A 13628-nucleotide genomic window follows, 5' to 3' on the forward strand; every position below is an offset into this window, starting at 1 on the left:
TTTGCTTCAGTTTAATCACATGATTCGAAACATTCCAGAGTGCATTGAATGATGTCTGCTGATGTCCTGTGTCGCTTGTTAGTGTGAGTTTACGTGTTTTCTGTCGTAAGAAAATCACATTTGATGTAAGCAGACTGACTAAATGCAGCGATGGCATTGTTGGAAAAAAAGAAGTTGTGGAGAGAGAGAGAGAGAGAGAGAGAGAGAGAGAGAGAGAGAGAGAGAGAGAGAGAGAGAGAGAGAGAGAGAGAGAGGAGAGAGAGAGAGAGAGAGAGAGATTAGTGTTTGCCTTAGAGCAGTGGCCGAAAAACACACTCAGGCCTTAAATACTGTTTATACATCTTGTAGAAGCATCAACAGTAATATCAGGACGAAGACATTCCACAACACTTCAACATCTGTAGTTTCAGAATAAACACCACATACAAATTACTAAACTTTGCGTGTAATATTCGAGAATACAACCAGTAAGAACACCACAAACACCATAACTAGAACTAATCTATTTTGGGGGGACTACAGTTTTGCCTGGACCACCTCATAGCAACAATGTATTTTCAGAGGTATGCTTTAACAAAAACTGCAGTGTGTAGAAAGCGAGTCGGTACGGCTCAGTGATTACAAATATTAGGTACCACTCTGGGTTCGGTGTTAATTAGATGATGAGATGATGAGAGATTTTATTAGGTGGGGACATGAGGTAGTCGGGTACACGCCAGGCAGATTCTGGGGATGTATCCTGAAGGAAGGTAAGGCTGCCTGATTGAGTTGCACCTGGCGAAGAATGACCAGTCGGAGACTCTCAAATATCCTCGTAACTTCTGGCACGTGTGCGTGCGTGCGTGCGTGCGTGCGTGCGTGCGTGTGTATGTGTGTGTGTATGTGTGCTGGGTGTTTGAATGTAGATCATTATCAGCAACATAAGACAATATGTGCGTGACATCACGTTCTCATCTGTCTCAGCTGTCTTTAATGTGTGTTTGTGTTTTGTTCCCTAAAAACATTTAACTTGACAATCCATGGAAACTTCAAATATTTCAAGATCGTCGAATCATCTAGGGTTACTACTTTTTGAGATGTGTGCGAAACAAATTATTACTATTTCATGAACTGTTATTTTGGTGGAAAATGTTAAAATACTGGAGTATATTATACAAAGGTAAATTTTCTGTCGGATAATCAGCAGCATATTATGTCAGTTCTCAAAGGCAAGGCAAGGGCCGCCTCTTGGGCCTAGTGGATAGAGCGGCTAAGACGAGAACGGAAGGTCGGTGGTCCGATGCCCGCTCGCATCATACAAAAAGACTTTAAAAGATGTTACCTGCAGTTGTTACCCTGTCTGGCGCTCGGTATTAAGGGGACAAAACAAGGAATAGTCCGGTCGGAGTCAGTATACTGTGTCTGAATGGGGTAACCGCGGTACGGTAGCTCAGTGGGTTAGTATTATAAAACCGGCATGAGACCGTACTAGTACGTATACAAGCAGCCACATACACACACGCGCGCATGCGCGCGCGCGCACGCACGCAAGCACACACACACACGTGTATGCACGTCGCTATATGAGTGCAATAATCTTGAAATCCCTTTTAAACCCCTTTTTTGAATCATTTAATGTCACAGCGGGGTTTACAAGGTATAATACGTGGTTGTGTTAGGTTTTTCTGGGTTTGTTTGACACATTTTGAAGGGTTTTCTAGATTTAGAGGATAAAACAACACTTGATCGATTTGGAGTTACTTTCACGTGTGTGAGTGAGGTACCCATGTTAATCTTCAGCGTGGTATCTCAGTATGCTAGTTCTATCATACCATCATTATCCCGGACTAGTACACATGCCCACACGCACATCCGCATACACACGCACACACACACAAACATACACACACGCACACACGTGTTTAAACTTTATTTTCCCCTAACCATTGGTATTTACATTTAAACTTGAACCAATAATATGAGGAATAATGTTTTTGTCATCCCGATTCTGAAAAATGTTCTTACCACTGCCTTCTTGAAACGACATTAAAAAACATCATGAATGGACTCACTCGTGGAATAATAGTGTAATATATCTATTCTGAAACCAATTTGGATTATACACTATCTAGAATGTTGATGGTGTACTCTAGCCTAAAATATATTGCTCAGCACAAATTACACCATTGAGAAACAATGTTTTAGAAAACGTCAAAATGTGCACAATAAATCCGGACGAACCTCACACAACCATGCCCATCTTGTACTCCCCGCATTGACATTATGTGCGATGATGGGGTTTACGTCTCACTCATATAGCAACGTGCATGTTTTTAGTGTGTGGTTGAGACTAGTGCCGGTTTTTAGTGCCAGCCAAATGAATTACCAAGCCGCAATTTAACATGGATACCCCACTCAGACACAGTATACTGACTCCGAGCCGACCAGTCCTTGGTTTAGCCCTTTAATGCCAAGCGTCAGACAGGGTAACAATAGTACCATCTTAAAAACGTCTTTTTGTATTCGCGGGCGGGGATCCAAATCATGAAATCCGAAATCCTGACAGACGCTCTTGCTCACCAGACCACGGAGGCGCGATGACATAATATGTCAGACTGAGCAGGTGCATGTGAACTCTTCATGACGTCGCCATACATGTGGTCTTTCAGGTCACCGTGGCCTGTGGGAAACTGAATCAATGCACCCTCTTTAATAAAGTAATGAAAAATAGATAACACGGAGTTCACTTATCGCATCTCACAAAACAAATAAAACGATCCTACGATAAGGTGTAGTCCTTAATAAGCAGGTCACATACGTTGAATCTTCACTCCACACGGCGTCAACAGAACAGAACAAAACAAACCAAGGTATGTTATACTGTCAACTACTGTTATACGAACTCAAAGGGACCACTAATTTGAATTCGTTATAACCGTAGTTCGTTATTAGCACATGTACAACGTATATACAGAAAATGGACGGGACCAATAAACAGTTTGTTTTATTCGGAAGTTCGTTGAAGGCGTGTTCGTTATAAACGTAGTTTACTATATATGGTTGTATTTCAAGATGTTGTACAATGATACGTGACGCCTGATTATATGCCAAACTAATCGCCGTTTTTGGATGTCGGCTAGAACTGACTTACTGAGTGAAGACATTTGTTTTATATATGGAAACTACAGCAATGACACGTTCATATGATTATTGAATATATAAACAATTCCGATATAAGTCATTAGTGCCGATAGAGCTATTGCAATAAACTTGTCTATGTTAGTGTTTCTGTCAGTGTTCTATTTCTTATGGGGGCACAGGTGGCCCAGCCGTCTTAGGCATGTGTAGTAGCTCAAATGGCTGTATAGTAGCGTCATTTAGTGTACCAGAGACCTTTGATCGTGGGTACGAACAAGATTCGCCAGTATTATGTTTCAAGGTTTGTCAGCACCATAACCGTGTGCATGGGTTTAACTAAGGTGGTCAACGTCTAAGACCTGCATCGCCTCAGGCTTTTCTCCCACATTTAGCTGACACGCCGCGATATAGCCGAAAATGATATTCACTGCGACGTTAGATCAACTCTATTTGATGTAAACTCCTTCATCCATGTTATCTCCAATGTTTCAGTCAATATCCATGTTCGTAGTATGTCCTATGTTGTGGTCGCGCCCATGTTCCTGGAACGTCCGTGTTTTTGCTTGGTCCACGATCCTCGACTGAAGGTCCACGTTCCTATAATGTGCATGTTTCTACAATGTCAATGTTTCTAAAATGTCCACATTTCTACAATGTGCATGTTTCTACAATGTCCATGTTTCTACAATGTCAATGTTTCTACAATGTTCACGTTTCTACAATGTCCACGTTTCTACAATGTCCACGTTTCTACAATGTCCACGTTTCTACAATGTCCATGTTTCTACAATGTCCACGTCTCTACAATGTCCACGTTTCTACAATGTCCACGTTTCTACAATGTCAATGTTTCTACAATGTTCACGTTTCTACAATGTCCACGTTTCTACAATGTCCACGTTTCTACAATGTCCACGTCTCTACAATGTCCACGTTTCTACAATGTCCACGTTTCTACAATGTCCACGTTTCTACAATGTCCATGTTTCTACAATGTCCACGTTTCTACAATGTCCACGTCTCTACAATGTCCACATTTCTACAATGTCCATGTCTCTACAATGTCCACGTTTCTACAATGTCAATGTTTCTACAATGTTCACGTTTCTACAATGTCCACGTTTCTACAATGTCCATGTTTCTACAATGTCCATGTTTCTACAATGTCCATGTCTCTACAATGTCCATGTTTCTACAATGTCCATGTTTCTACAATGTCCATGTTTCTACAATGTCCATGTTTCTACAATGTCCATGTTTCTACAATGTCCACGTTTCTACAATGTCCATGTTTCTACAATGTTCACGTTTCTACAATGTCAATGTTTCTACAATGTCCATGTTTCTACAATGTCAATGTTTCTACAATGTTCACGTTTCTACAATGTTCATGTTTCTACAATGTCCACGTTTCTACAATGTCCATGTTTCTACAATGTCAATGTTTCTACAATGTTCACGTTTCTACAATGTCCACGTTTCTACAATGTCAATGTTTCTACAATGTCCATGTTTCTACAATGTTCACGTTTCTACAATGTCAATGTTTCTACAATGTCCACGTTTCTACAATGTCCACGTTTCTACAATGTCCATGTTTCTACAATGTCCACGTTTCTACAATGTCCACGTTTCTACAATGTCCACGTTTCTACAATGTCCACGTTTCTACAATGTCCATGTTTCTACAATGTCCATGTTTCTACAATGTCAATGTTTCTACAATGTTCACGTTTCTACAATGTCCATGTTTCTACAATGTCCATGTTTCTACAATGTCCATGTTTCTACAATGTCAATGTTTCTACAATGTTCACGTTTCTACAATGTCCATGTTTCTACAATGTCCACGTTTCTACAATGTCCACGTTTCTACAATGTCCACGTTTCTACAATGTCCATGTTTCTACAATGTCCATGTTTCTACAATGTCCATGTTTCTACAATGTCCATGTTTCTACAATGTTCACGTTTCTACAATGTCCACGTTTCTACAATGTCCACGTTTCTACAATGTCCACGTTTCTACAATGTCCATGTTTCTACAATGTCCATTTCTCTACAATGTCCACGTTTCTACAATGTCCATGTCTCTACAATGTCCACGTTTTACAATGTCCATGTTTCTACAATGTCAATGTTTCTGTTTCAGAACGATGTCTCAGCTTCTATGCTTCATCCTGGCTGCTGTCACTCTCAGTCATTCTACAGGTAAGATCGCTCACTCCAGACAGGTAGACCAATTAGTCCGTGTGGTTCCGTTTGAAGAATTTACTAAACTGACTTTCTATCAATAGCTGTATTACTGATATTGACCAAAAAAGGGGTGGGATAATGTTTGCGAGAGGCAATATAAATGCACATGTTGTATTTGGTGTCTATTTTATACCTCTTAATAACAGTCCACAACTACTCAGACGATTATCAGAAATATTTCTATTTCTCAATCGTTTACTTCTGCAGTGAGTGGGTAAGTATGGTTTTACGCCGCTTTTAGCACTTTTCCAGCAATATCACGGCGGGGAAACAAGAATGGGCTTCACACATGGAACTCATGTGGAGAATCGAAGCCGGGCCTTGGGCGTGACGAGCGAACGCTTTAACCACTAGGCTACCCGACTGCCTCTTATTTCTGTATTGATTACTTGATATTATAACACCACAATGGCATGATTCTTGTTTATATCACACTCCTGCTATTTCTCCGTCTTCATGAAATGCATGACGTTATATATGTGACTTTTCACTACAGCACGTTAATGCTTTATGACATTACATCTGAAAGCTCTTTATTTTTTCTCCATCCAGTTGGTATTAAACTCTGGAACTCTAAGACCCCAAGAAGCAAGACAATATGGCGCGGGAACTGGAACCTGGATACCTCCACATACAGGGGTCAGGAGTCGGTGTCTGCTGAACCAAACCCCGACGGCAGTAACTACAAAGTCAGCGCCATCTTTCTCTCCCAGGGATCCTACGGCCTCACCGATCTCTACAGTGGAGCTGAGTTCTACTCCACTCCTCTAGAGCCCAGGGAGTGCCTGACACTCTCCTACAAAGTGTGGTTCGATGACAACTTCGACTTCGCCTACGGTGGAAAGTTGCCTGGTCTGTACGGTGGCGGGGTCAACTGTACTGCTGGAGGTGACCCAGGCAAGGACTGTTTCACATCCCGCTTTATCTGGAGAACAGGAGGCGTGGGTGGAGTGGCACTCTTCACCACATCTCAGCAGACACCCGAGTTCTGTACCACTGAAGGGGTGGAGTGTAATGATGCTTGGGGGCACCGACTGGGCAGCGGAAGTTTCCAGTTCCAGACCGGAACCTGGTACACAATCCAGCAAACTGTCCGCCTTAACACACTCGGCCAGGCTGATGGCTACGTTCGAATCGTTGTTGGGGGTGTCGGTAAAGTGTATGACGTCAGTAACGTCGTAATTAGAGAATCCCTGGATGTGAAAGTCGACGGCATTCTGTTTTCCAATTATTTCGGCGGGACATCGTCATGTTCCGGAAGTCCTGTTGATACTAATGTCTACTTCCGGTATTTCGTCCTCAAGGACAACTTCTGCTAGAAATATCTCAATATGCATGTGTTTAAACAACCACAGTGTAACCTCTGTTCTGTTCATGTTCTTGTTGTTTAAATAAAGAGCATAAACATTGGTCATTCTCATGTCATGATATGGGTTTATTTACACCTTCAACACAGATTGACCAAGTCGTCTAAGGCGCCGCGATTTGCTGTGCAGAGTTGCGTCCCTTGGGAACGCCAGAAACCTTTGATTGTGGGTTCGAATCCCGGTTCGCCCCGATTATGTTTCTAGGTTTGTCAGCACCATACGCGTGCTCGTAGGCTTCACCGAGGTGGTTAACATCTGAGACCTGCATCATTCCGGGCTTTCCTCCCACATTAAGCTGACACGCCGCAATATAACTTGACTACTTTTAAAGGGGGCGTTTAACCAAATTAACTCACTTACTCCAACACAGATTTACAATGCCGTAATGTTTCTTTAAAAAAGTAGAATAATTGTGCTGTCCGTTTTCGTAGAATTTATATTAACATAATAATTTTAGATTGCAAGTGCTGGAAGTCACGATATTACACACACACACACACACACACGCACGCACGCACGCACGCACGCACGCACGCACACACACACAGAGACAAGCACACATCAAAGATATTCAGAGAAATATCTCACTTAATGCTGTATTTACAGATGTTCAAAGGTTATCACGGATTCGTTTCCGTACTTTTGTGTATCTACGCATTTCGTCCAACGGGCTGTGAAATAAACTTAACTTCGCCGTATTTGTTTGATGTTCCTGATATGCAACATGACAGCTTGCCTATTTGAAAACTAAGTGATAAAGATAAACTGGACCCTGCCGTCTTTTGGGTATATTATGATTGAGAATCAAAATTCAATTTCAAACACATCCACTTGAAACAGAAATAGCGAAGTACATCATTTGAAACTAAGCCTCAGTAAAGATGGCGACTATACTTAACCGTCGTAATTAATTTTGTATGGACTAAAGTAGCGAAAACGGTGTTGTGGTAAAACATCGGGCAATCTCATTTAAGACGAATGCTACAAATTGGTCTGCGAGAATTGTGTTTTAATGAATATGTTAGCCATGTAAAATATTGCCTCATTGAGAAACTCACTGGCCTGAGATTATTTCTATAACTGACGCTGTTGCCGCGAATAGCTGCAATACTGCTAATCCGGCTTTAGGCAATATTCACTCACTCACTGACGGTGATATTTTGTTTCGAGCTTCCGGACAATTTTATTGAATATTTGTACAAAATTTCTTTTGTTAAATTATAGTGAGCATGTTGAGGGTTTTAAAGTACATAGGAAAGTGTAACATCTGGAGAGGACTGTTATCAACAAAGGACCTTGTGTATGTAAATTAGATAGCATTTTCAAGCTCAAGTCATATGTTTGCTAAATGCTACTTGGAGCATGAAGAGCATTAGAGAAGCATGACCACAGGACTAATACGGAGCGCATGCGACTTGACCTTATAATATTACGCATGCGCACGGACAGTGTCTAAAACGCGAGAACAAGAGAACGCGAGGTCGTGAGAAAATAAAATGGCGCATTCTCGCGTTCTGGCGATTTCGTGTTTTTGTGGCCTACTTTGACAAGTTGAGATTGCGAAGTTTTGCATCATGTCAAAAAGGCTCATTCCCGCGTTGGCGACTTTTGACAAAAAGTACTATGTTGACTGAGGCGTTAAGCAGCATACACTTACTCATTTGCATTTGCAGCGGGACAAGTCGAATGGTCATGGTGACAAATGCACTTAGTCTAGAAACAGGAGATTGTTTAGAAAAACCACAGAAGCGTCTATGAAATACACAAATTGCATTTTATTTGTATGCCAGAACGTTATTTTTACAGGCAAGTCACGCTGCAAGCTTTTTATTGATTTTAAAGGTGTTTCCCGTGTATATCAGAACATATAAGGCCATTAATAATGCTTCAGATTCAGTTCGGCAAGTGAATGTTCATAGCCATTACATTGTCTGGGTCTTCAAGGGTTTCGGTCACCCAGCAGAAGAAGCCTTCCTTCACCCAGCAGTGAGTGGGTACCCGGTAGGATGAAACTGTAATATGACTAAACCTTGGTGTATACTCCCAATGGGATTGAGAGTGAAATTTGAGTGCACACTGATCCATCAACATCAAACAAAGTCACTTGCCAAAAGATACACAACATGTTGGGGGGCAGGGCGCCTGAAAAAATCTCTTGAGACAAGTTTCGATATTTGAATATGTAAAACATTAACAAAAACAGAAAGCGTGTTTCACTGTTTATTAAAATTCAAATAACATCTGGTATACTTTGATTATGTTCACATGATGCCCATTTATTATATTTTAATGAAGATGATGAGGATGTGGAAACTTCGAAGTTGAGAGAAAACACAATTGGGCAGGTTTTAGCAGACGTTGTCCTTGAGGACGAAATACCGGAAGTAGACATGAGTATCAACAGGACTTCCGGAACATGACGATGTCCCGCCGAAATAATTGGAAAAAAGAATGCCGTCGACTTTCACATACGAGGATTCTCTAATTACAACGTTACTGACATCGTACACTTTACCGACACCCCCAACAACGATTCGAACGTAGCCATCTGCCTGGCCGGGTGTGTTAAGGCGAACAGTTTGCTGGATTGTGTACCAGGTTCCGGTCTGGAACTGGAAACTTCCGCTGCCCAGTCGGTGCCCCCAAGCATCGTTACACTCCACCCCTTCAGTGGTACAGAACTCGGGTGTCTGCTGTGATGTGGTGAAGAGTGCCACTCCACCCATGCCTCCTGTTCTCCAGATAAAGCGGGATGTGAAACAGTCCTTGCCTGGGTCACCTCCAGCAGTACAGTTGACCCCGCCACCGTACAGACCAGGCAACTTTCCACCGTGGGCGAAGTCGAAGTTGTCTTCGAACCACACTTTGTAGGAGAGTGTCAGGCACTCCCTGGGCTCTAGAGGAGTGGAGTAGAACTCAGCTCCACTGTAGAGATCGGTGAGGCCGTAGGATCCCTGGGAGAGAAAGATGGCGCTGACTTTGTAGTTACTGCCGTCGGGGTTTGGTTCAGCAGACACCGACTCCTGACCCCTGTATGTGGAGGTATCCAGGTTCCAGTTCCCGCGCCAAATTGTGTTGCGTCTTGGGGTCTTAGAGTTCCAGAGTTTAATCCCATCTAGTCAGAATATAGTTGATATAACAATTGTAGGTAATATGCCATTAGTATGTTGTAATTAAGGGAAATCAAAGCATAATAATGTGTGTATTTAAATTTAGTCCGAGCTGGAGGAAGGAAAACATAAAGTTTGTTTAAATATAATATTAAATTCTTATACGTGATGTGAAGTGTCATGTTTACAGTTCAAATCATCGTTTTGCTTTATATAAATGGTTTCAAAATCAATGTTACAATTTTCGCGCCTCAAATACCCATAATACCCACAATCGGGAAACACATAATTTTTACCTCGCATTAAGGGATACATAATGTCCTCTGAACATTACATTCAGTGAAACACAATCCAGACCGGTTCCTTCCGGTCACATTTTGGAACAGAAATACAAGAATGAGTGTCGTATATACTTAATACCTACATGGGCTTATACTATATACCTGTATGGGGGTCAGTTATCTTACCTGTGAAATGGCTGAGGGTGACAGCGGCCAGGAGCAGGTATCGGAGCTGAGACATCGTCCTGTAACACTGACGTACCCCAAATATGTGGAACATTATCGGAGTGAAGAACACAACACAACACGTGAAGGACCTACCAAGGACGTATCAGAAACATGGATATTACAAATATATGGACATATGGACAATAACGGACATAAAACACATAGACATTAAAAGAATAATACCTTTGTGACATAAATGAAGTGAGTATAGTTTTAAGCCGCAATATTCCAGCTATATCACGGCGGGGGAAACCAGAAATGGGCTTCACACAATGTCCCCTTGTGGGGAATCGAACCGGGTCTTCGGCGTACGAGCGAAAGCATTAACCACTAGTTTACCCACCGCCCCCTCATATACGAAGCATAAGACATTGAATATATAGGACAAATTAGAACCTTCAGTGTACTTCAGATACAAAACATTTACAAACGAGCGTAATATTCCAGTCACAGAATCGGAATAAATGTTGCTGTTATCGAAATATCACTCACTCATATCAGTTAGGTTCACTTAGAGAATCACCGTCATAGAAGCTGAAGGTTAGTTGGGCAACATGTGTTATTTAATAAAAAGTGACACTATTCGACTGTGGGTAACATACCTGTCCAACGCTGTTCCGCTGACGTGGAGTGACGATTCTTCGGATGTGCTGTGCTTATAAACGGGTATTTCTTATCGTCGGATCATTTTGTTTGTGGTGATAGATAGGATACTTGTACCATTTAATTCACATTTAATTACTTTATCAACGAATATTATAACATTCATTATTTACGCATTCCCTCGGGTCACGGTGACCTAGGAAAAGACCGCCTGCAGATAAATGTGTAGGCGCGATGATGTCACAGGAGTTCTCTACGTACATTGACATAGTCTCGGGTTGCTAAAGCAATGTAGTCAATGTTATATCAGAAAGTACTGCTAGATTGAGTCACTGTACTTACGAAATAACGTGTACCCTACCCCCGTAAGTAGTGCTACAAAGTATCGTTTTGCCATGAGCTATTATAACGTCAAGCTTCATGTTGACGTTTACGTTCATAGTCCACGGCAAAACCATACAGTATTACATACACATGGTGTTAGCGCAAGAGAGAGAGAGAGATCAGTGTTTTCCTTGGAGCAGTGGCAGAAGAAGCACACTCAGGCCTTAAATACTGTTTATACGTCTAGTAGAAGCATCAACGGAAATATCAGGACGAAGACATTCCACAACACTTCAACATCTGTAGTTTCAGAATAAACACCACATACAAATTACTAAACTTTGCGTGTAATGTTCGAGAATGCAACCAGTAAGAACACCATAACTAGAACTAATCTATTTTTGGGGGACTACAGTTTTGTCTGAACCGCCTCATACTAACAATGAAGAGAAAACTTTAACAAAGACTGCAGTGTGTAGAAAGCAAGTCGGTACGGCTCAGTGATTACAAATATTAGGTACCACTCTGGGTTCGGTGTTAATTAGATGATGAGATGATGAGAGATTTTATTAGGTGGGGACATGAGGTAGTCGGGTACACGCCAGGCAGATACCGGGGATGTAGCCTGAAGGAAGGTAAGGCTGCCTGATTGAGTTGCACCTGGCGGAGAATGACCAGTCTGAGACTCTCAAAATATCCTCGTAACTTCTGGCACGTGTGTGTGTGTGTGTGCGTGCGTGCGTGCGTGCGTGCGTGTGTGTGTGTGTGTGTGTGTGTGTGTGCTGGATGTTTGAATGTAGATCATTATCAGCAACATAAGACAATATGTGCGTGACATCACGTTCTCAGCTGTCTCAGCTGTCTTTTATGTGTGTTTGGGTTTTGTTCCCTAAAATTTTTTAACTTGACAATCCCATGGAAACTTCAAATATTTCAAGATCATTGAATCATCTATGGTTACTACTTTTTGAGATGTGTGCGAAACAAATTATTACTTTTTCATGAACTGTCATTTTTGTGGAAAATGTTAAAATACTGGAGTATATTATACAAAGGTAAATCATTTTCTGTTGGATAATCAGCTGCATATTATGTCAGTTCTCAAAGGCAAGGCAAGGACCGCCTCTTGGGCCTAGTGGATAGAGCGGCTGCGACGAAAACGGAAGGTCGGTGGTCCGATGCCCGCTCGCATCATACAAAAAGACTTTAAAAGATGTTACCTGCAGTTGTTACCCTGTCTGGCGCTCGGTATTAAGGGGACAAAACAAGGAATAGTCCGGTCGGAGTCAGTAAACTGTGTCTGAATGGGGTAACCGCGGTACGGTAGCTCAGTGGGTTAGTACTATAAAACCGGCCTGAGACCGTTCTAGTACGTATACAAGCAGCCACATACACACACGCGCGCATGCGCGCACGCACGCACGCAAGCACACACACACACGTGCATGCACGTCGCTATATGAGTGCAATAATCTTGAACGCCCTTTTAAACCCCTTTTTGAATCAGTTTATGTCACAGCGAGGTTTACAAGATATAGCACGTGGTTGTGTTAGTTTTTTCTGGGTTTGTTTGACACATTTTGAAGGGTTTCTTAGATTTAGAGGATAAAACAACAACTGGTCGATTTGGAGTTACTTTCACGTGTGTGAGTGAGGTATCCACGTTAATCTTCAGCGTGGTATCTCAGTATGCTAGTTCTATCATACCAACATTAGCCCGGACTAGTACACATGCCCGCACGCACACTCGCACACACACACACACACACGCACATACACACACGCACACACGTGTTTAAACCTTATTTTCACCTCACCTTGGGTATTTACATTTAAACTTGAAACATCAATATGAGGAGTAATGTTTTTGTCATTCCGATTCTGAAAAATGTTCTTACCACTGCCTTCTTGAAATGACATTAAAAAACATCATGAATGGACCCACTCGTGGAATAATAGTGTAATATATCTATTCTGAAACCAATTTGGATTATACACTATCTAGAATGTTGATGGTGTACTCTAGCCTAAAATATATTGCTCAGCACAAACTACACCATTGAGAAACAATATTTTAGAAAACTTCAAAATGTGCACAATAAATCCGGACGAACCTCACACAACCATGCCCATCTTGTACTCCCCGCATTGACATTATGTGCGATGATGGGGTTTACGTCTCACTCATATAGCAACGTGCATGTTTTTAGTGTGTGGTTGAGACTAGTAGCGGTTTTTAGTGCCAGCCAAATGAATTACCAAGCCGCAATTTAACATGGATACCCCACTCAGACACAGTATACTGACTCCGAGTCGACCATTCCTTGTTTTAGCCCTTTAAT

General features: G+C 41.8%; 2 protein-coding genes across 2 annotated transcripts; one reads left to right on the forward strand and one right to left on the reverse strand.

The window, feature by feature from the left end:
- The first annotated feature begins 5267 nt into the window (after positions 1–5267).
- On the forward strand, positions 5268–6692 carry LOC139475908 (uncharacterized). The gene is made up of 2 exons (XM_071259126.1): positions 5268–5328; positions 5926–6692. The coding sequence occupies exons 1-2, from the start codon at positions 5274–5276 to the stop codon at positions 6690–6692; spliced, it is 822 nt and encodes a 273-aa protein (XP_071115227.1). The 5' UTR covers positions 5268–5273.
- Positions 6693–9088: 2396 nt separating this feature from the next.
- Positions 9089–10411, reverse strand: LOC139475910 (uncharacterized). Its single transcript, XM_071259128.1, has 2 exons — positions 10318–10411; positions 9089–9855 (listed from the first exon to the last, which is right to left on the reverse strand). The coding sequence occupies exons 1-2, from the start codon at positions 10409–10411 to the stop codon at positions 9089–9091; spliced, it is 861 nt and encodes a 286-aa protein (XP_071115229.1).
- Positions 10412–13628: the final 3217 nt, after the last annotated feature.

This window comes from Haliotis cracherodii, unplaced genomic scaffold (assembly GCF_022045235.1).
Source record: "Haliotis cracherodii isolate W230 unplaced genomic scaffold, xgHalCrac1.p SCAF_3, whole genome shotgun sequence".
Classification (NCBI taxonomy): Eukaryota; Metazoa; Mollusca; class Gastropoda; order Lepetellida; family Haliotidae; genus Haliotis; species Haliotis cracherodii.

Coding starts and splice junctions, on each gene's coding strand:
- LOC139475908 (XM_071259126.1), top strand. CDS start 5,274: ATGTCTCAGCTTCTATGCTTCATCCTGGCTGCTGTCACTCTCAGTCAT. Junction 5,329..5,925: donor CACTCTCAGTCATTCTACAG/GTAAGATCGCTC, acceptor TTCTCCATCCAG/TTGGTATTAAACTCTGGAAC.
- LOC139475910 (XM_071259128.1), bottom strand. CDS start 10,411: ATGTTCCACATATTTGGGGTACGTCAGTGTTACAGGACGATGTCTCAG. Junction 9,856..10,317: donor CACCCTCAGCCATTTCACAG/GTAAGATAACTG, acceptor TATTCTGACTAG/ATGGGATTAAACTCTGGAAC.